Source organism: Callithrix jacchus, chromosome 10 (genome assembly GCF_049354715.1).
Source record: "Callithrix jacchus isolate 240 chromosome 10, calJac240_pri, whole genome shotgun sequence".
In the NCBI taxonomy this organism is placed as follows: domain Eukaryota; kingdom Metazoa; phylum Chordata; class Mammalia; order Primates; family Cebidae; genus Callithrix; species Callithrix jacchus.
This window is the reverse complement of record NC_133511.1, coordinates 108,393,255-108,416,410: the sequence shown is the minus strand read 5'-3', so window position 1 is coordinate 108,416,410 and position 23,156 is coordinate 108,393,255. Positions and strand designations below refer to the sequence as shown.

Genomic DNA, 23,156 nt, shown 5'->3' with positions numbered 1-23,156 from the left:
AAGGAGTACAGCTGAGATGCAGGTTATAGTTTAGCTTACATCCTGCTCCTTACATTTTGGAATGCAAAGCTGTTGATTTTTGACCTGAGCAGCTCGCAGGCCCTCTTATTTATTCTTCACTATCACAGTGCCTTCTGTTTACTTTCACCAGTGTGGCTTCCAAACTGCAACAACTGCTGAACCCCAAAGCTGGTTCTAATCCCTCCTCAACAGTGCAGCTGCCATTTCTCATCTACCTTGCCTCTGTTTTTTCTAATTATTTTCTTCCGCTTATCTTTTTTTCTTGTTTCTTGTTGCCCCCCATACTTTTTGCTTTTTGATGCCTGGGCAATAAAGTCGACCTTTCAGATACATCTAAACTGGCACAAAGATAGCAAGGATGATTTCCCTTGCATAACACAGCATGACTACAGTAGATAAGCAGGAATCTCTGAAATATGGCTCTTTTCATGTACTGTGCATGCCTTCTGAGGGCCTAACAGCTGATTCACTAATATGTTACTCAAAGCTTTAAAGACATGGAAGTCTGAGGCTTCTTTTAGGCTTAGTTCTCAGATGACTATTGTATTACTGAATACTATAAGGATTCATTGGGAAATGTGATAGTCTAGTGTGGTATTTACCTAAGCAAATAGGCCCAACATAGTATGGTAGATGCTTTCATAATGGAATTCAGGATACTACCGAAGCAAGCAGAACAGCTAATTCAAATTTGGGCATCACAGAAGCTTCACTGAGAAAGTGATGTTTATATTATGATGAGTATGAGTCAGTTAGCCTGGAGTGACAGGGGAAGAACAGCATGTGCAAAGGCCCAGAAGTGAGAACACAGCATATTTGGGGATGCTCACAAAAGCTCAGTATGGCTGTGTGTGCGTGTGCTATATTCCAGAGTGAGGGTGAGGGTGGGGTACTCAAGGATGTCAGAGATGAGACTAGAGAGGAAGAGCCAGGTCATATAAAATATGTTCAAGAATTTGCTTCCCTCCCCCCACCAAAATCTTGTGAATATAAAGAATTTGGACCATATCCTGGGATATGCACCAAACTGTTAAAGTACCTTCCCCTGGGGAGTGAGAGTACATAGAGGCGGGGGGGATTTCACTTTATTACTTTAAATATTCCCGTGCTGGGTGTTTATTTTTGCAATGCCATACATTATTTCTAAATTCAATTTTCTTTTTTTTTGAGACAGAGTCCAACTCTGTCGCCCAAGCTGGAGTACAGTGGCACGATCTTGGCTCACTACAACCTTCACTTCCCAGCCTCACGTGATTCTCCAGCCTCGGCCTCCCGAAAAGCTGGGATTACAGGCATGTGCTACCATGCCTGGTTAATTTTTTGGCATTTTAGTAGGAATGGTGTTTCACCACGTTGCCCAGGGTGGTTTCAAAATTTTTAATTAAATAAAACAAAGGAGGAGAACAGGAAGCTGTGGCAATAATAAGGTGAATCAGAGTAATGACAGTAGCTATGGGAAAAAGTAAAATAGGATTAGTAAAACAAAGATCTTGGTAAGGGCTAAGGGAGACAAAGGAATTAAAGACAACTAGATTTCTGACACAACAAATACGTAGATAGTTGTATTAGTCTGTTTTCATGCTGCTGATAAAGACATACCTGAGACTGGGCAATTTGCAAAGGAAAGAGGTTTAATGGAGAACTCACAGTTCCACGCGGGTGGGGAAGCCTCACAATCACGGTGGATGATATTGGAGTGGGGACACAGCCAAATCATATAAACAGTGGTTGGTTGTATCTGTCATTACATTAGAGATAATAGGTCTTGATGCAAGTTTAGGGGTAAAAACAAGTTTCAATTTGGTCATTTTAGCTTGAAGTACTTAGGAGACATTCACATGGAATTAAAAGTTATACAGGCTCATGCCTATATTCCCAGAACTCTGGGAGGTGGAGGTGGGAAGACTGTTTGAGGCCAGGAGTTCAAGATCATCCTGGGCAACATAGTGAGACATCATCTTTATTTTTAAAAAATTTAAAAACTTAACATAAAGGTCTTACCAGGGGTGGTGGCTCATGCCTATAATCCCAGCACTTAGGGAGGCAGAGGCGGGTAGACTGAGAGGGTCAGGAGTTCGAGACCAGCCTGGCCAATATGGTAAAACCCCGTCTCTACTAAAAATACAAAAATTAGCCAGGCATGGTGATGCACGCCTGTAGTCCCAGCTACTCGGGAGGCTGAAGCAGAAGAATCGCTTGAACCCAGGAGGCAGAGGTTGTAGTGAGCTGAGATCACACCACTGCACTCCAGCCTGGGTGACAGTGTGAGACTCTGTCTCAAAAAAAAAAAAAAAAAAAAAAGGTCTTAAATCTCTACAACTCTGGAGAAAAAAAACTAAGTTACAAAAGAAATGCAGATACTCTCAACATATATATGGTAACTGAACTCCTGAGACAAGATGACGACGCTTAGGTGTATGCAGAGAGTTTAAAAAGGCTGGAACAGAAGCTGGAAAAATAACAATATCTAAAACTGAATTTCTTAGACTCATGTGTGGTCTACCTGCATTATAATCTCCTAAGGAGTTTGATAAAAATGTAGAATCCTTGGCTTTACCACCAATCTAGTGAATCAAATTCTCTGGATGGCCTGGAAATCTGCATTTTAGGCAAGCACCTCCCAACTCCCCAATTATTTTTGTGCAAGGTAAAATTTGAGAACTACCAACCTAGGGGATGAGTATGAAAAAGAGCAAGGGCAAAAAAACCAGAACAAAACAAAAAATAACAAAGGTAAGAAGGAGACGAGCTCACTGGCCAGGTGCCACGGCTCATGCCTGTAATCCCAGCACTTTGGGAGGCCGAAGAAGGTGATCACTTCAGCTTTGGAGATCAAGACTAGCCTGGGTGACATGGCGAAATCCCATCTCTACAAAAAATAAACAATTAGCTGGTTGTGGTGGCAGGTGCCTGTAGTCCCAGCTACATGGGAGGCTGAGGCTGGAGGATCGCTTGAGCCCAAGAGTTCAAGGTTACAATGAGCCATAATCATGCCACTGAACTCCAGCCTGAGCAAGATAGTACAACCCCATCTCTACAAAAAATAAAAAATAAAAAAACTAGCCAGGTGTGGTAGCATGCACTTGTAGTTCCAGCTACTAGGGAGGTTGTGGTGGGAAGATCACTTGAGCCCAGGAGTTCAAGATCATGGTGAGCTATGACAGCGCTACTGCACTCTAGCCTGGGTGACAGTCACCTGTCTTTAAAAAAGTTAAAAAAAATTTAAAAAGTAACTGGGAAAATTATTTAAAGTTCTAATTTATCTCTATGTATTTCCAAGCTCCTCTCACTGCCCTACAGCATAAACAAAGTTAGTATCTGGGTAATTTATAAAAAGTAAAATAATAGTGTACAGTATCTAAAAAAAATGGACTGAATGAGAATCACTGTGAAGCCAAGGTCTTGGACAAACTGCAAAGGTTTAGCAAATGCCTAGCAAATTATTGAATAACCACCATGACCTCTCCAGGTGTAAGTAAATCCGGAAGTGTATAAACATAGAAACAGTGCTCTATGACAAAAAAAGATGGGTTACTTTTGAAAAGCGCAGAAATAAAGCTGTCAGCTTCACAGTGCCATATGGATGCTCTCTCCCAGATTAACCAAATTACTTAACATCAGACCAGAATTAAACCAGGCCTTCACTTACAAGCTATTAAAGGCCGGGCACAATGGCTCACACCTGTAATACCAGAACTTTGGGAGGCCGAGGCAGGAGGATTGCTTGAGGCTAGGAGTTTGAGACCAGCCTGGCAAACCTGAAAAAACCCTGTCACTACTAAAAATACAAAAATTAGCTGGGTGTGGTGGTGCACACCTGTAGTCCCAGTTACTAGGGAGGCTGAGGTGGGAGAATCGCTTAAACCCAGGAGGTGGACGTTGCAGTGAGCCAGGATCGCACCATTACACTCCAGCCTGGGTGATAGAGTGAGACTCCGTCTAAAAAAAAAAAAAGGATCTGTACTCTGAAGACACTGGTCTGACTGGAAGCAAAATGATTAAGTAAATGCTGAATGAACTCACATTTATTTAGGACCTTTCCTACTTACCTTGAATTTTAAGTTATCACAAAACATTCTGCACAGATAAAGGAAAATGGAAAAGAAGATACCTTTACTTCATTATTTTCATTTTTGCTTTTGTTTCTTTGTAGTCCTTCATTTGTAAGTATTATGAGAGGGAAAAATGTACTGAAAAATTAATGAGTACAAAGTGCTCACCTGCATGCTACTAGAGGCTAATCCTTTTTTTATTTTTTTGAGATGGACTCTTACTATGTTGCCAAGCTGGAGTGCAGTGGCACACGATCTCAGCTCACTGCAACCTCCACTGCCCGGGTTCAAGCGATTCTCCTTCCTCAGCCTCCCAGTAGCCAGGACTACAGGCATACACCACCACATCCAACTAATTTTTGTATTTGTAGTAGAGATGAGGTTTCACTATGTTGGCCAGTATGAGCTCAATCTCCTGACGTCGTGATCTGCCCGCCTTGGCCTCCCAAAGTGCTGGGATTACAGGCGTGAGCCACTGCGCCTGGTGACTAATCCATTTTTATTTACTATTGCCACTAAATGGCACACATTAGTTACGTGACTTTGGTTGACTTTCTGTCCTAGGAGTTGTACTATATAATCTTTAAGAATTTTTTCCAAATCTAAAAGTCTACGGTTCTAAGATTTAAAAGAGGGAAACAGTGACAAAGAACACAAATATTAAAATGTATGAGACAGCTGATACAGATGAGACTCTTTATTTACTTAAATTTTTAGCCCTCCACTTATGAAGAAAAATATTCAGAGGCAGGACTCAGTGCTAGTAATACAACTTCTTGATTCAGTAAGGCTACAACTAACAAGCTGGTAACATTTCAAGGGTTTCTCCGTTAGGTGCTACCTAGAACACGGAACATACATTTTTTTCAATGAAATGTGACATAGACTGGTTACGCTCTTAGGCAAATTCACAGAAGTTTAACCTTTGTGTAGGTAAATTGCTGGACACTTGATAAAAAATAGAAAACAGATATTGCCAAACTAGTGATTCAGCAAAAACAACATCAAAATGAAACAACACAAAATTTATCTTGAAAACTATTTTTCACAAAGTCAACCAAAAGATCCACTGGGCTGATTACACTAGTGATCCTTTTAGTAACTAGATTATAATAGCTCACTCCTTAAGTCCATGGGTCCCAAGTTAAGGACCCTTGCTTAAATGAAGTGAGCTGGCCTTACTAGGTTCTAGGTACCAGCGACAGACACTAGGGTATCAAGGTATGTCAAAGCCCAAAACTAGGAAAACAGCACATAGCCAGAGAGAAGAGGGGCTTTCTCTGAGCCTTCCCCTGACACCAGTGGAAAAGGAACTTAGTGAATGGAGTGTTCTCTTCACATCTCAGCTCCAGGATTCCCTGGACCATATTTGGGAATTCAGTGGCAGCTCAGTAAACAAAAAACCTAAAAACTGGGGAGGTACGCTTCCTACCTGAGGCAGGGATTGTGAAAAGCAACAACTTGCTGAGCATGGTGGCACAAGCCTGTAGTCCCAGCTATTCAGAAGGCTGAGGTGGGAAGATCACTTGAGGCTGCAATGCATGGTAATAACCATGCACTTCAGCCTGGGCAATAAAGGAAGACCCCATCTCTAAAAATTTCCTTAACCACCATGCCAAGCAATGGATACCAGCTGCTGTCTGCAGCAGCCCCAATTCTGACTGTGAAGAGGTTGCCTGCAGGAATGTATGCTCCTTGCTCTTACTCAAGACCCCTTTCAACCCACCGAAGGATGTATGATTTGCGATGTCCAATACACATGCATGTCCACAAGTCTGTGGTATGTAACTGGTGGGTGCCTATTTTAATCATCTGCTAAACCTTGAAATATAAAAATCAGGCCGGGCACGGTGGCTCAAGCCTGTAATCCCAGCACTTTGGGAGGCCGAGGCGGGTGGATCACGAGGTCAACAGATCGAGACCATCCTGGTCAACGTGGTGAAACCCCGTCTCTACTAAAAATACAGAAAATTAGCTGGGCATGGTGGCGCGTGCCTGTAATCCCAGCTACTCGGGAGGCTGAGGCAGGAGAATTGCCTGAACCCAGGAGGCGGAGGTTGTGGTGAGCCGAGATCGTGCCATTGCACTCCAGCCTGGGTAACAAGAGCGAAACTCCGTCTCAAAAAAAAAAAAAAAAAAAAAGAAATATAAAAATCAAATGAATTTTCATCTCTCCTGGAAAAGACTCCTTGCTGTACTTAAACATTTATAATGATGGAAAAGGTCCTTGTTTAAATCTGTATTTTGGGCAATTCAGATTTTTAAGTCATAAGTACTCCTTTATGATTACTGTGGAAAACAATTACCCATATATCTAATTTGGATAGGTTTAAATATCACAGGGTCTCAAAAGGTATGTACCACTCTAATTTCCTAAAAGCTGTTAATCCAGTTAGCCCTTAGCACCTTCCCTGGTAGAAATTGGCCAGCCACAGTGGCTTACTCCTATAATCCTAGCATTTTGGGAGGCAGAGGCTGGTGGGTCACTTGAGGTCAGGAGTTCAAGACCAGCCTGGCCAACATGGTGAAACCCCATCTCTATTAAAAACACAAAAATTAGCCAGGTGTGGTGGCGGGTGCCTGTAATCCAAGCTACTCAGGAGGCTGAGGCAGGAGAATCGCTTAAACCTAGGAGGCAGGCGGCAGAGGTTTCAGTGAGCTGAGATCACGCCACTGCATTCCAGACTGGGCTACAGAGTAAGACTCCATCTCGAAACAACAACAACAACAACAACAACTGAAATCACACGTTTGTTCTCACTCAAATATTGTAACAAAGAATAAGCAGCAAGAATTTCATATGTCAGTTAGGACAAAGTATACAGACGGTCCCCAACTTCCTTATGATTTCTTGATTTTACAATGCTGCAAAAGTGATATGCATTTGATAGCAACTGTAATGTTGTGCTCATACAACCATTCCGTTTTTCACTTTCAGTGAAGTATTCACGAATTACATGAGATATTTTGACACTTCACTGTAAAAGAGGCTGTTAGATGATTTTGCCCAAATGTTGGCTAATGTAAGCATTGTGAGCACGTTTAAGGTGGGTTAGGCTAGGCTACAATGTTTGGTAGGTGCATTAAATGTATTTTTGACTTACCCTATTTTCGACCTACAATGGCTTTATCAGCAGATAACCCCTTCATAAGCTGAGGAGCATCTGTATATATACTAAACTTTTAATTAATTATGTTTCTGAATGTACAATAGATCTGCAATATATCTGGATTTCATATACTAATGGGATCTTTCAAGCCCTTAAGTACAGTATATCCAAATGTGATAATTAATCATGATCTCAATTGAGAGTTTGGATTCTACCTGCATACAAATTATTGCCAGGAAGGGAAGCATGGATAATGCACAATTAGCTATCAGAGTGGAACTCAGCAGCTGACCACAGCACCCAGCTCTTTTACTTTACTTGTATGTGGTGCCTTTTCTTCAGATTAAATCCAACTTTTCTCCCCTGGCCTCTCATTGTTTCACTGTAGACACCAACTTTATTTCTTCTGGCAGAAAATTTTGCGGCTGCCTGAACATAACACTGTCAATGTTACCTATAGCAAAGTATTGGAAAATTCAATGAAAAGGATCACTTAAAAAGTCAGGTAATAAAGAAAGCTTGCTTTTTAAACTTTAAGCCTAGTTAGTGCAGAAGTGACTTGGCAGAGATCCTAAAGATTCTTCAGATCTCCCCCGTTTCTTTGAGGCAAGTTACCAGTAACCCCTGTCTTCCCCCATTAATACATATGCATCCAAAGTGCAAAAAGAAGGAATTTGTTAAAAAAAAAAAAAAATCAGACTCTACTTTCCCATTGCAATGTTAAGCATATACATAAAACATTTTTACCAGCTTTCGCTTTTTAGATAGGCTACTTTTTCAGCGGAGTGACAGGACACCAAAATGGGAAGGAGAAGTCAATGTCACAGAGTATAAATAGCTGCGGCCAAAAACAATATTGCAGAAGAGCCAATAGGAGAAAAGCTCCCCAGATTGCAGCAGGAGTTAATTCCACATCTCCCTTCATAAAGACCTCAGGGAAAACCACTATCAGGAAACAAAAGAAGGGTGGAAGCAACCAGCAGTCACATATGGACTTAGTGTTTTCTTCGGTTTCTGAAACATATACACACATATTTAAAGTCTCAACTAGTATGGCCATGAAAAGGAAACTTTTCTTATTTAAGTCAAATAGAAAATGTTACCCAATAGGAAGAGAGTCTTTTCTCAGATATGCTGAAAACCACTCATGAATACCTAAGTGGATTTTAATTATATTTAACTTGCTTATTGTATTTGAGATACAATTTGCCATCACTCGGCAAATCTAAATCTAAACCTCACCTTAAAGTAGACCTTGCAATGTGTTCCTTTCATGATTCATTACACACAACCCAAAGGACCAGTAATTTCCCACCACAATAGTTAAAACCTTTTAGATAAGTAGGCTGAACTGCATGGGGCACACACTTCACTTTCTAAATGTTTGTCAGACACTTCATGATCGTTCTCAAGTGCTCCTAGTCAGTAAGTTTACCAAGATTCTGTAGTGGAACACACACATACGCACTCCTTAGGTATCACCAGCATTTACAAAATGCAGGCAATCATAAAGTTATGTAAGAAAAGCAGTCTCGCCTCTGAGGAAATTAGTTCAGGCATGCAAGAATCCAGGAAATCGCATATCCTCCATGCGAGGCTAGGTCACAGGAACTAGGTAAAGAAACAAAGCAAAGTACACTGGGAAACGAGGGCAGTAACAGCTGAAAAGATGCAGGCAACGCCACCAGCGGCATCTTCAAGCATTCCTTCGGAAGGGGAGTGTTTTTATGTTTTTTCTAATGAGCCACTGCTGACCTGAGTAACGGTACAAACTGAAACCAACACAGCCAGAAACGAAATCCACCATGTGGTAGACGAAACTAGGGGAGCAGCATGAAACAGTCCACAGGCTAGGGGTGCAGAAGCTGTCACACCCTGGGACTCGCGCACACCCTGGCGCTGCCACCTGCTTTCTATTTCCTCGGGGAGGGCCGGTGACGCGTGAGCCCGAGAGGCACCACAGGCAGGAATAATGAAATCTGTAATTTCTAAACCCCGAGCACAAGAAAAGGTTCCTAGTGCCCGTCTCCCCGCAGCTGGGTGACTCTTCCCCACGCGGCACGCGGCCCGCGAGGTGGAAGGGTCAGAACTTCCAGGCGGCCAAACGAGGACCAGGAGAGAAGTGGGGAGGGGGAAGTGCCTGGTCCGAGTGCAGGGAGTCCGGGGTCGCGGTGCCACTACCACCACGGAGTCAAGGTAGGCTGCGGGCCGGGTCGTGCGGAGCCCAACAGTCAGGGGCCAAGCAGGGGAATCCCCCCGGGGCGAGGGCGGGCACGGGCGAAGAGGGACGCCCTGGCCGCTACCTGCTGCTGGATCTTCCCATCCTCCGTGACGACCCAGTGCGTGGTGGCGAAGGCTCCTCGTGCCGCCACACTCAGCAAGGTGGAAAGGCTGAGGAGCCAACCTGGGCCGGAGCAAGGCGGCAGGTCGTACCGTCCACGGACCCCTACTGCCGCCGCCATCTTGCCCCCCCGGCCGGGTCGCTTACACCGGAAGCGGAAGCGAGTCTCCGGCGCCTGCCATCTTGGAGAGGTCGGCGCTTGGGGAGGAGGAGGGGGAGCCGTCAAGAGGGCGTCACTTGCCTACTACCAGGTTTCCTCCACCTGGGTTTGGGCATCTGGGAAGCGGGACCTTCGGCAGCTCTCCCATCTTGGTTTCAGGGATGGAGACCACTTTTTGGTTATTGTTTTTCTGTGGGCGATGAGATCTCGGAGAGTGGGAACCGGAGGGAGAAAAGCAGTGGCTTAGATGGAGCTTAGGCAGGAGTGAGAGAACTAGTTTTGTTGTTTTTTAAATCTTTGCTTTTTAAAACGTTTCATTTCTGATAGTGTAAATAGTTGCGGAACAATAGGTGTGCTTTCGAACCACCTAAGGGAAGAGAGGTGTTGCTTTTATTCTTAAAGTATCACAATAGTGGAATCTTCAGAATGGAGACGGTTGTTAGTCTAGGGCACCGCTGTCCAGTAGCACTGTAATGGGAGCCACGTGTGGAATGTAAAATATAGAGGGTAGTAACCATAGTAGTACATTTTATTTAACTGAGAGTACACAAAATATTAATTCAATGTGATCTGTACAAATCATGGAGATATTTTACTTTTTTGTTTTAACTAAGTCTTGGAAATCGGTATTCTACACTGACAGCTATCTAGTCATATTTTAGGGGCTTAATAGCCTCATGTGGCCACCGTACTGGTCAGTACAGGTCGAGGCTAGAGATCTAGGACTGGATACCAGAAGCACTGGCATTACCTGGGAGCTTTTTAGACATGCAAGCAACCTGCTGAATCAGACTTCATTTTAACAAGAGCCTCCGGTGACTGGTATGCATATTAAAGTTTGAGACCCACTTCCCTCGAATAAACCAACAGGCCGGCAAGCGACTACCTTGGCTGCTAGCTTCTTGCTAAATAGGTGATTTTAGGTCTTTCAGGATTACCCTCTAACTTTGTGTGTTAAGATTGGTATGCTTTTGGTTTTCTCCTTGGGAAAAGGATGAGAATATTGCTTAACCACGTCCCTGCACATGTTTGTGTAGGAGAGCAATTGTTAAATGTTTAAACACCACTTCACGCTATAGAAACGACCACACTAGTGGTTTTTTTAAAAAAAAATTATTATTATTCCAAGAACAGCTTTTCTTAAAGGCCTGAAGATGGAACATTCATTTCATTAAAAATCTATGGCTAATTTGCTTTGTGCCTGGTAGGCTTCTATTATCTGGGTATGGAAATGTAACCACTGAGTGGGATATTATTGGCAGGTTAACAATTAAAATACAGGATAATGGGGGTATATGAAGCATATGTACAGAAGGCAACCAATCAGGTGAAAAAAAGGCTTGGAGCTCTGGTGCTGGTTCAGGCAGAATAAGCAATAAGTGTGAAAAAGGTGAAGTCAGTTGCATGCTGTAAGGATTTCTTGGAGTTTAGACATAGGCAATAGGGAGTGTTTCAGAATTTTAAAATAGAGAAGTCGCAAATGATGGAATCCCTTTGGTCTCAGCATCTTATTTTGGGGCATAGAGGTCAACCCTATTTCTTGTGTATAATGCTGACATCATCATCATCATCATCATCATCAAACATTTCCTGAGTGTTTAATACATCCTGGGTCCTGTACATGCACAGTTCCTATTAATTGTCACAACTTACCAAGCTCTGGCTAATTAAGTAAGTTGGCCAAGATCATATTGCTAAGTGGTAGAGTTCAGGTTTGGACCCAGATCCACCTGACTCTAGATCTGAGAGCTTGAGAATGAAGGATACTGAGGAATTTGAGAAAAACCCAGCATCAAATATTTTGCTATCAGCAATTTCTTTGACCTTCACAAGTTAACCTCTAGAGGGGTGGAATTATAGCTTCTATAGCTTTATTATACCATCTAATTTTTTGTAGATGATAACTCTTCTGGGATCCTGTATTAATTTTCTAATGCTGTGTAACAATTGCCACCAACTTAGCTTAACACATTATCTCAGTTTCCTTGGGGTGGGAGTCTTCTGGTTTAGTGTGATGGTTCTCTGCTCAGTATCACAAGGCTTATATCAAGGCTGCAATCTCATCTGAGGCTTGGGGGTCCTCATCCTCTTCCAGGCTCATTCTTCATGTCCTTGGCAGAATTCAGTTTATTGCCATTGTAGGACTGAGGGCTCCATTTTCTTACTGGCTGCTGATTGTGGCCATGAACACTGATGCTACCCACAATTTTCTGTCATGTGGATCTCACAATGGCAGTTACTCCTTCAAGGCAAGCAGAGTATTTCTACTGCTGAAATCTCTTGAATTCCTCTATCTCTAAGCCCAGACTTAGAGGGTTCATGTGAGCTGATTATGTCCATTTGAATAATATCCCTTTTTATTTCAAATCAACTGATTAGTAACTTTAATGACATCTGTAAAAATTTTGTTTGCCATATAACATTATCATAGTCCATTTTGTGTTGGTATCACAGAATACCTAAAGCTGGGCAATTTAAAAAGAAAAGAGGTTTAATTGGCTTATGATTCTGGTGGCTGAAAAGTCCAAGATTGGGCAGCTGCATCTGGTAAGGGGCTCACGCTGCTTCCTCTTATGGAGGAAAGCAGAAGGGGAGTGGGTGTCCACAGAGATCACATGTTGAGAGAAGCAGCAAGAGAGAAATCAAGGAAGCCAGACTCTTTAACAACCCACTCTCATGAGAACTAATTCATTGCTGAGAGAGCAAGAACTCACTCCCATGTGAGGGCATTAATCTGTTCATGACAGATCTACTCCCATGACCCAGAAATCTCCCACTAGGCCACAACTCCCAATGCTGCCACACTGGGTACCTGATTTCAACATGAATTTTGGCAGGCTCTAACCACATCCAAACCTATAATCACAGAAGTGATATTGTAGTCATGTTTTTCCCTACACAGTCAAGTTAGGAAATTTCCCCCTTTCCTACTCTATTAAGGTGAAATGGACAAAAACTGTATATATATTTAGTGTACAACATGATGTTTTGATATATTTAAGGGAGATTTGATGAGGGCAAGGACCATTAGGGGTTATCTTAGAATTTCACCTACTACAGATCCTGACTGCCACGTACTGTTCTTCTAGTCTTTTACTGAACTGTTTTAGGTATCACAGACTAATTTAGACATACTTTTGCTCATCCTGTTCCCTGCCTAAAATCCATTCCTCATGCTGCTTTCTCAAATCTATTTAAGATACAGTTGAAATCCTAGCCTACAAAAATGTCGACTTGTTTGCCACCTCTGAATTCTGTAGCAGTAATATGATAAACTATGCTACTTTGTGATATTACTTTATAAACTTTGAACAGCCAAACTCTTGTGTGATTCCTGCAAAAGTTCTTAGTCCTAATCTGGTGAGATAGAACACTCAAACAGTAAGTCAGGCAAAATTTATTATGAATAGGCAGCAAAGTCAAACAGAAATGGAGGATCCATGGTTAGCTGATCCCCATGGCTCAGGAAAGCTGCCCAGGGCAGATGGAGCCTTTTCTGTATATAACCCATGTTGCAACACAGATGAGGAACTCCAAAAACACTTTGGGTTTTATACCCTGGGTATAACAGAGATTGCTGAGTACAAATGTTGCAGAACATCCTGTTTTAGGAAAAATGAGGACATAGCCCAGGTTGTTCTGGAAGCTTCTTCCTTATCTCAGGCTGTTGCATTCTTGGTACATTATGCCTGAAAATTGCAAGCAAGGGAGAAGGGCTGGTGTGACCAAGGCCATCCAGGGATCTGTCATCTTGCAAATTCTTTGTTTAATTACCTACACTGTTAGCAACTGAGGGCAGGAAGCATTTTCTTCTACTATCATTTTTATCTTCCTTGGAGCTTCCATACAAAAGTTTGACTCAGTTTTTTACCTCCTCCAAATGTAGCATTCCCATTTTGTGTGAATAAAACAATTAAAAATTTTAACCTAAATAAAATTGTTCCTACTAATTTCCTATATCCAGATCACTTGTCATCCTTCTTTTATTCTGTTGTTCTAAGATCTGAAGTTTTTTTTTTCATTATACTTTTCCTCTTAGATGAAACTTACAGAAATACAGGATGGCAGTTGACAAAATTGCCGATATCTCAAATTGTGATTCAATTCTTAGTTAAACGAATGATAGGCAAGCCCCTAACTGCATGTTAGTCTTTGAACATATTTTAGCTAATAAGTCTTTTATTTACTATCACTATAAATCACAGAATTCTTAAAAGTTGTGAATTAGAATAGAAATCATTCTGTTGAATGATCTTTCCGGATTAACTTTCTCCCTTGAGCCACCTTACCTGCAAATTGCAAAGGATTTACATACTGCCTAGTCCTTAGAAAATACTTAAGATATAACTATCCCCTAGGGAGTGTACCACTCTGGTTTACATTCTGTTATCTTTTGCCTAGCAATTAAACCAACATAAGTCTTAGAGGTTTAAATTTTAAGCCTTAAAACAGGATTTATTGTTTTTCAGTTTGTTGGACTCAGATGGGTGGTGGTTCTGCTACTCCTGGTGTTGGCTGGGCTAACTCTTAAGGCTGCATTCAGCTAGGAGCTCAGCTGAGGCAAAAATGTTCCAGATTGATCCAACTCGTCTGTTGCTTAAGCTGGAGCTGTTGAAATGGCTGGGGATAGCTGGGCCTCTCTCTGATAGGGTGGTTACATAGACTTCTTACAGGGCGGCTCAGGGTGCTGAAAGAATAAAAGGAAGCTGCCAGCCTCCAGAGGGTCATGTCCCAAGAAGTGGCAAAGCATCACTTCTGCATTCTCCTGGTTAGAGAAGATAACAAGCTTAAGCCCAAATTCAAGTGTGGATGGCAACAGACTCATCTTGATAGGAGAAACATGTTTGAATAGGAATGGAGGGAATTATTGGCATCCTACTACATATAGTTAAGTCTTTAAGAGCAATTTTGAATTGGTTGGAAGGAGGGTGGAGGGGAACAGGGTGGAAAGGAGCCTGGTTCTAACAAGAAGGGCTTCACATGTGTATCTCAACATCAATATGCACAGTGAATGAAGAGGATTTTTAAAGGGCAGGCAGAGGATACGTAAATATAGTAATTTCATTTGGAAATTGTCAAATCGATCAGGCAATCTGAAGTATGAGGACTACCATGGATGAGACCAAGGATTCGAACTCACAGTGATACTAGGGCTGCTCTGAGGATAGCAAGATAGTCGTGTTAGGTTTTTATTGGTACATTGTATTTCCTATTAGTTTAAGCTTTAGTTTCCATCATACTTACTACCATGATCTCTCTCCTGGTGATTTTTACCCACCTACTGGGGAAGCACATAGACAGGTGGTCCTGTAACCAACTTGAAAAGCGTCCCAAAGAGACTCAAATTTGTTCAGACCTGAATCAGCCAGAATAATGGGCAGAATCAAGGAACCATGATTTTCCAGAGGAAAAATGCCCTAATGTCAGAAAGAGCACGGCGTTAATTTTCAGCTACTGAAAGCAGTTCACTATTGTAGTAGAGGATGAATTTAGGACTTCTGAGGTTGACATTAGGAATCTAAGAATTTTAAGATAGCCCATTCTCTAGCACAGCTTGGAACATTCTTAAAAGTGAAGCATCCTGCTGCCTCAATCTCAAATGCTTTTCCTTGAGGTCCTCATGAAGCTGGCTTGGTATCATTGTCTGGGTCTCAGCTCATATTAATCACTCAGAGGCTGTTTTTCTCACCATTCTTTATGCTAGCTGAAGCGCATTAGAATGCTTCAATAGCCTCATAGCACTTACTACTCTGGTACAGGCTTAAGTTTGTCAGGATCTGCATAAGAGAATATAAACTCCATAGGCTTGCCTGTTTGGTTCACCACTATATCCCCTAAACTTAAAACAGTACCTTCAACTTACTATGAATTGAAAGCTTACTATGTACAAAACACTGCTCTGGATGCTTGAGATTATGAGTGAACAACATGAAAAAATCCTTACTTCTGTGGCATTTTAGCCATGTTATATTCTAGCAGTGGGGGACAGAGGAAACATAGAAGTTGGTAAAACTAGAGAACAAATAGTAGGTTAAGTGGGATCTGGAGGCTAGGTGGGGTGGAAAGGGGTACTGCAGTATTAGATAGGACTGAGGTTATCTTTGAGGATTTGAAAAAGGAGTTCGATAGGATTGAGGTTATCGTTGCGGATTTGAAAAAGGAGTTAGATGACATAAGGAATGGTGACTAGAAGGGATAGCTAGTGCAAGGGCTGTAAGGCAGGAGGATTTCTCTGTCTGGCCTGCATGAAGCTAACTGGCTGTGGCAGAGTGATCAAGGGGAAGAATAGCAGCTGAGGTCAGTATTAAAACCAGGTAATGTTTTTGATTCTATTCTGAATTGGGGAGTCAGTGAACAGTTTCTGGTAGAAAAGTAGATGTCTCTTTGCTGCTGTGTTTTGAGCAGATTGTAGAGAGCTAAGTTTAACAGCAGGGAGATGAATTAGGAGGTGATTATGAAACTGTAGGCAAGAATGGGGATATAAAGTTGGCATTCCTTAACAGATAGATGGTGTTTAAAGCTTTAGGCCTGGATGTGATCACTAAGGGAATGCAGCTTTCTTCTCCTGACCCACTTAAACCCTGGCTTTCAAACACTCACAACCAGCCTTGGTACTACTTCAGGAATACTTATTGAGAACGCCTGACCGTTAATTTAATAAGTTCCAACTTGCTTTGCACATTATCTCAAGATAGAAATGATTTACTGATGATTTGGCAAGTATCGGATGTTTTGCTTTGATTAAAAAAATCATTTTTTTCAGATTAACTCCTAAAAAATTCAAATCAGAACTTTAAAGGGTGAAAATTAGAGATAATTTATAAAATTATACTGGTTTTTTGAAAAGATCAACAAAATAGACAAAAAATAAAAAAATATAATTATAGCAAGACTGAATTCCTTGTAGGCTGAGAGCAGTGTGTTATCCATCTTTATATTTTTAGTCTATTGGCACAAAAGTAATCAATAAATGTTCATAAATATCCAAGAATCTGAAGTAACCACAATTATAACACATCAAGACACAAAACAAAATTACAAAAGGAAATTTATTTCAAAAGCATATGGGGACATTTACATTTAAACAAGGTGATAAACAGGTGTCTTGCAAAAGAAAAAAAATTCATGGCATTAAGTTTTTCATTTAAATTTGGAAGCAAAAATAACCTAAGTTGTGCACTATTGCCTTAGGAAAGGGAAAGGGAAGAGTGAGGGATAAGGGAACAGTCAACTTCAAACTTGAGAAAGTAAAGTTTGTTTCACTTCTGTTCAGCTTTGAGTTTACAAATATGCTTAAAGAAGAAAAGTGGTAAAATTATACTAATGTTCAAATTTATTTTGCTGTAGTCTTAATATAATTTCTGTACTTGAAATGGCTTTGGGCCACTGGGTGATCTATCTCTGAGGTCCAGATTAACTGGTCAGTTTTCAAATGGCAATTTTATATTCCTTTGTCTGTTCAGATTCCAAGGGAGTTTAGGTTCAGCTCATAGTCTTTTGGAATGTTTAGAGATTATTGCCACCACTCCATAGCCAAGCTGACCAACTTTTGCTCACTTGTATCATTCTAGCCTTTCAGAACTATTTTCCCCATACACATGCACAGTAATTCTAACAAAGGAGTTTTGCTTCTTCTGCAGTGTAGAGGTAATGGTAATGAAGACACCTGCATTGGAATCATAAACTATTCCTCAGAAAAATACATCAGACTACTAGAAATGTCATTCAGGCATCTGATTTGAATAGCAAACCTGGGGAGGGAAGATTAACTGTGAAACAAAAATATATGAAACATTCAAATGTAGAACAAAAGGTCTATGCTACTAAAAATGCCTATGACATTAAACACTCCACAAACCCCCCATCTGTTGTTTTAACCTAAAAATTCTATTGGCTAACTTATACAATAATTTTGATTAATAACCTGAGAAGTTAAAATGTTGAAAGTGGCAAAAGCAAACCGAGAGAGCATCCCGTACTTATTGGTACCATGTTATATCAAGTCACTTTTTCTGGGTAGCCCTGGTTATTAAATCTCCAAATTCTAAATTATACTATCTCTTCCTGTAGAAACCTATATGTACATCAGATTCAGTATTTTGGCTGTATTTCACCAAAGCAATCTCCAATTTATCTTTGAAAATGCAGCCTTTATTTTTAGTTTTAAATAACAATAATCATGTAAGTGCAACTGACTTAGAATCCCTTGCTACTGGGAGTAAAAACCTAAATAACATGTTAATAACGGATTCAGCCTCAAAAGGATAATCACTGTGTCAGACTACCCGTTGCTGGAATTTAAAAAAGTGATTTATATTGTGTAGTCAAGTTTCACAGCATGCATATATATATATATACACACACACACACACATATGCTTATGCATGTATGTATATTATACATACACATTTCTATTCAAATAGTGAGATTCCATATTCAAAAGTTTGTATCACAATATATGGAAAAGAGTTAAGTAAGCAGTGCAAAGCAACTTACTTTCTCCTAAAAATGTAATGTCATTCCTACTTTTTAGGAAAGCTATATAAGTATTTTGCTTTTATAACACTAGGTAGGAATGCTGCACCACTGCCTAGCAGCTTTATTAAACAATGAAAACAAAATGTTAAGATTGACCATTACTCTTTTTCCATATATTGGGCAAAAAACTAAGAGGGAAGAGGAAAATCAGTAACCTTTCAAAACTGATGAACTTTATCAGCAGAACTAGACTGAATGTCACTACATTTTAGAATGAACAGCTCTCAACAAATTATCAAGATGTTTAAAAGAGTCACAATTTGAAGTCTGAATAATGATATTGCAAAAACAACTCAAGATTGCAGACAAAGCATCCAAAAATATCACTGTGGTTTTACCTTGGACACCACCATGGTCTGTTACAAAAGTAGATCATACATACAAAGGTATAAAGAACATTAAGTTTTTAGCTGAAGGCAGCAGTCTGTTTAAAGGGACATCCCCGGCAATCCAATAAGTAGTAGAATTTAAGTATATTAAGCTTATGACAATGCTGAAGAATGCTGACGTCTTAGTAGAGTCTTCCCCGACTACGATTTCCTCGTGTGCCCCAACCTCGGCCACCTCTACTTCCCCTGAAGGCTCCTCTCTGCTCTACGAAAAAGCGAACAAGGGTTTAGGTCTTGCTTAGGATTTCATGGTACAGCAAATGCAGAAGAAATGTAGTTCATAACCGAATACAGCAGTAGGCCCTGTAAGAACAGAACTAATATTCTGCTAGTCCATCTACAAATTTACTTTGTATGTAAAACAAGAGCAACATACATATTGAAGCATGTATGGCAAGGTGCCAAATACATTCATGTTAGTTGCTTAAGTAAATGTATCCTGGTAACAAAGTTGTTTCAAGGTGATGTTATAACACTTTTTTTTAGGAGTGTCTTGCTGTGTTGCTTAGGCCAGAGTTCAAGTTAGGCCTTCACAGTTCACCATAACGCTGAACTTTTGGACTAGAGTGATTTTTCTGCCCCAGACTCCCTAGTGTCTAGGGCTATAGGTGCACACCACCATGGCTGGCTATTTTTTTTTGTAGAGATGGGGTATCATTATGTTGCCAGGCTGGTCTCAAACTGTGGGCCTCAAGGATCATCCTACCTCAGTGCTGGGAATACAGGTGTGGGCCACTGTGCCCAGCCCTGATACTTTTTAAAAAACTTAACTCTTCAAATTCACATATAATAATTCTACATATTCATGGGGTAGGATGGGATTTTGATACAAAGAATGTACAGTTATAAGCTCAGAGTAAAAAACATATCCTTCATCTCAAACACCTATAATTTGTGTTAGGAACATTCAATATCCTCCTATTTGAAAGTATGTATGTATTATTAACTACAGTCATCCTATAGTGTTACAGAACACTATGACTTAGTCCTATATTACTTTGCATTCTCCCACAAATCTCTCCCTTTCCCTTCCTTCCTTCCTATCTTCTCAGCCTCCAGTATCCAGTTCTACTTTTTTACTTCTATAGGATTAATATTTTAAAACTTCCACGAGTGAGAGCATGCGCTGTTTAAATTTTCTGTTGCTGGCTTATTTCACCTACTATAAAGTCCATTCTTTTTTTATGGCTGAATAGTATCCCATTGTATATAATACCACATTTTGTTTATCCATTCATCTGTTGATGCACCTGTTGATTCTGGGTTGATTCCATGTCTTGGCTAATGAATAGTGCTACAATAAACATGGGGGTGCAAATGTCTCAGACTTTTAATCATATGTAAATGAGATAAAATCTCTTCACTGAACTTCCAAACCTCCTCACTGTGGTTTTGATTTGCATTTCCCTAATTAGTAATGTTTAAGATTTTTTCATGTATTTATTGGCTATTTGTATGTCTTCTTTTGAGAAATGTCTGTTCAGATCATTTGCCCATTTTTAATCTAGATTTGTTTTGCTGCACAGAAGTTTTTAAATTTGATATGATCCCACTGGGTTTTTATGCTATTGTTGCCTGTGCTTTTAGGTCTTACTCATAAAATATTTTCCCAGACCAATGTCTTGAAGTGGTTCTCCTGTTTTCTTTTACGGTAGTTTTGTTTTAGGTCTTTGATCCATTTTGAGTTGATTTTTGTACAGGGTGGGAGGTGGGGATCTAGTTTCATTCTTCTGCATATGGATACCCAGTTTTCTCAGTACCATTTCTTGAAGAGACTGTCCCTTTCTCCAATGAGTGTTCTTGCCACCTTTGTAAAAAATCTGCTGGCTGTGGATACGTGGATTAAATTCTGGTTTATTATGTTCCATTGGTCTGTATCTATTTTTATGCCAGTATCATGCCATTTTGGTTACTATAGCTTTAATTTATATTCTGAGATCTGGTAGTGTGATACCTCCAGCTTTATTCTTTTTGCTCAGGATGGCTTTGGCTATTTGGGGTCTTGTGGTTCCATATAAATTTTAAGATTTTTTTGGTGCAGTTCTATAAAGACTGTCATTGTTATTTTGATAGGAGTTGCATTTAATCTGTAGATTACTTTAGGTAGTATCGTCATTTAAAATATATTAATTCCTCTAATACATGAGTATGGAGTCTCTTTCCATTTGTTTGTATTCCCTTCAATTTCTTTCATCAGTGTTTCATAGTTTTCCTTGTATAGAAATCTTTCACCTTCTTGGTTTATTCCTAGATTTTTTCTTCATAGCTGTAATAAATGGGATTGCTTTGATTTCTTTTTCAGCTAGTTCACTGTTTATGCATAGAAATGCTACTGATTTTTGTATATTAATTTTGTATCTTCTAACTTTTGTAAATTTATCGGCTCTGAGTTTTTTGGTAGAGCCTTTAGGTTTTTTATATATAACATCATGTCATCTGCAAACAGGGACAATTTGTCTTCTCCTTTTCAGTTTGGATGCCCTTTATTTCTTTCTCTTGTCTACCTACTCTGGCTAGGACTTCTGTAACTACTTCTTAGTTCTTTATTCTGGTGTCTATCATTACTAAAGGTAACTAATAAAACTGTAACAACTATCTTAAATTACCAATAATGAATTCTGAAAATCAGGTTAGGCTAAAAAATGTCCCTTTGAATGCAACAAATATGCGGTTTTTGTTTTAATCACAGTAGTTCAAGCAATTGGGCTCACACAAATGTAGATCTAAATACTGAGGTTTTTTTTTTCCCCCCAAAACGGAGTTTCACTCTTGTTACCCAGGCTGGAGTGCAATGGCACAATCTCGGCTCACCGCAACCTCCACCTCCTGGGTTCAGGCAATTCTCCTGTCTCAGCCACCTGAGTAGCTGGGATTACAGGCATGTGCCACCATGCCCAGCTAATTTTTTGTATTTTTAGTAGAAACGGGGTTTCACCATGTTGACCAGGATGGTCTTGATCTCTTGACCTCGTGATCCACTGGCCTCGGCCTCCCAAAGTGCTGGGATTACAGGCTTGAGCCACTGCGCCCGGCCTGAGTTTTTTTTTTTTCATTGCTTTATCAGCTACATAAGCCTCTCAGGCTACCACCAAAAAGATGCTCTGTGTGTGTATCTATGTTTCAGCTATTGATATAAATTAAGCATATCTTTTGCTGAAAAACCAAGTCACTTGTGTTACACAGTAGAACAAGAGTCTTTGATTCACTGGTCAGTCACTTTTATAGCCACAGAGAAATGGTCTTGAAAGGTGTCGTCCCCATGAAGAAAACTGAAGTTATCAGAAAAGCTGGACTTCTAATCATATGTAAATGAGATAAAATCTCTTCATTAACTTCTAAACTTTCTCATCATAGCAATCTTCTTAGCAGCAATAGAGACAGCTTGGTTTTGCTGTTTTTGATCCATAATCTTGGAGGCTTGAAAAATACCTTTTCAGTCAATTTTGCAATCAACTTTTTTGCCATTATGTCTTATTAGGGTGATGTCTTGATGTCTTTTTTGACCCCCCTTTCTGTAGAAAGAAAAGTAATTCAATTCTGAGACAGGAAACTCACTGGACCTTTCCCTGATTTGGCTAATATTTATCTGTATAATAGAATGGGGTCTGATTCAAAGTCACCTTCTTATGCCATGACACATTTTTACAAGTTGATTAGTATGCAAACCATCTGAAAATGAAATCATTATGTTTATTATCCTAATGAACACATTCAGAAAATCAGAGGTGGTTTCTCTGAGAGCATGCTCCCAGAGACAGACAAAGTAACTACGGGAGCATTAAGGTAGTGTAGTAGCCTTTTGTGGGCCATGACTTCTGCATTTTTGACTGTTCAGACATGGAGCTATCTATGCAGGTGCCTGCACATTTCACCCTACCATACTCAATATTCACATCAACATACTTAACACTGTCATAGATACCATTATTAGCTTTAAGCCAAGAGACTACTAAAATCCACTCTTTCAATATGAGTTCGGGTTACATTCTATTCAGCTATACCTAATGAGGAAATTAAATTCACTGTATGAAGGTATTATTTGATGTAGTTATCTTTTCTACATCGGCTAATGCTTTTCTTAACCTCCAACTGATACAGCCATTTCTATAGTACAGAGATTCACCAAATTTTCTTCTTTTTGAAGAGCTTCATCCTAAAAAAAATTCTGCATTTTCATCATCTTTTCAATGGTTTAAAGCTTACATTAACTTTTTTTTTTTTTAAATCACTGCTACCAGTTTAAATTAAACTTTAAGAATTATTTTTATGTTCCAAAAAGTAAAGAACACAAGTCACAAAATGTAGAACATCTAGTACTCTATAGTTACTGGGGGAATTTTGTGCACTGGAAGGAAAACTAAACGTGGGTATATGTTTATGAATGATTTGATTGAAAATGTACCCGAAAGTTGAACTAATTTGTGACATACCATGTTTGTAAAGCAAAAAACAGGGACACTGGTTAGTAAAGCCATAAATTTGGATACTGAGAACTGCTTTCATTTTAATAGGTGAAATAAAGTCAAGCAAATGCTTCAAATTTTG

At 40.0% G+C, this 23,156-nt stretch overlaps 2 protein-coding genes across 8 annotated transcripts in view; both read right to left on the bottom strand.

Annotated features, from left to right (window-relative positions):
- The window catches only part of TTC17 (tetratricopeptide repeat domain 17), a 136,848-nt gene extending 127,192 nt beyond the window's left edge, over positions 1-9,656 (bottom strand). For all 5 annotated transcript variants that reach the window (XR_013523391.1, XR_013523392.1, XM_009007961.5 and 2 more), the window contains exon 1: positions 9,487-9,656. Coding sequence is in view for 3 of the 5 variants with exons in the window: in XM_009007961.5 (XP_009006209.1) it covers positions 9,487-9,645 (159 nt within the window). In the remaining 2 variants the exon portion in view is untranslated. The remainder of the gene's footprint in view (positions 1-9,486) is intronic.
- Positions 9,657-16,715: 7,059 nt separating this feature from the next.
- API5 (apoptosis inhibitor 5) overlaps positions 16,716-23,156 on the bottom strand; it is a 30,263-nt gene continuing 23,822 nt past the window's right edge. The window contains exon 14 of one of the 3 annotated variants that reach the window (XM_009007960.5): positions 16,716-22,123. In XM_009007960.5, coding sequence (XP_009006208.1) covers positions 22,086-22,123 — 38 coding nt within the window. In that variant the 3' untranslated portion in view covers positions 16,716-22,085. The remainder of the gene's footprint in view (positions 22,124-23,156) is intronic. The other 2 variants (XM_009007959.5, XM_002755195.5) reach the window with 2 other exon arrangements.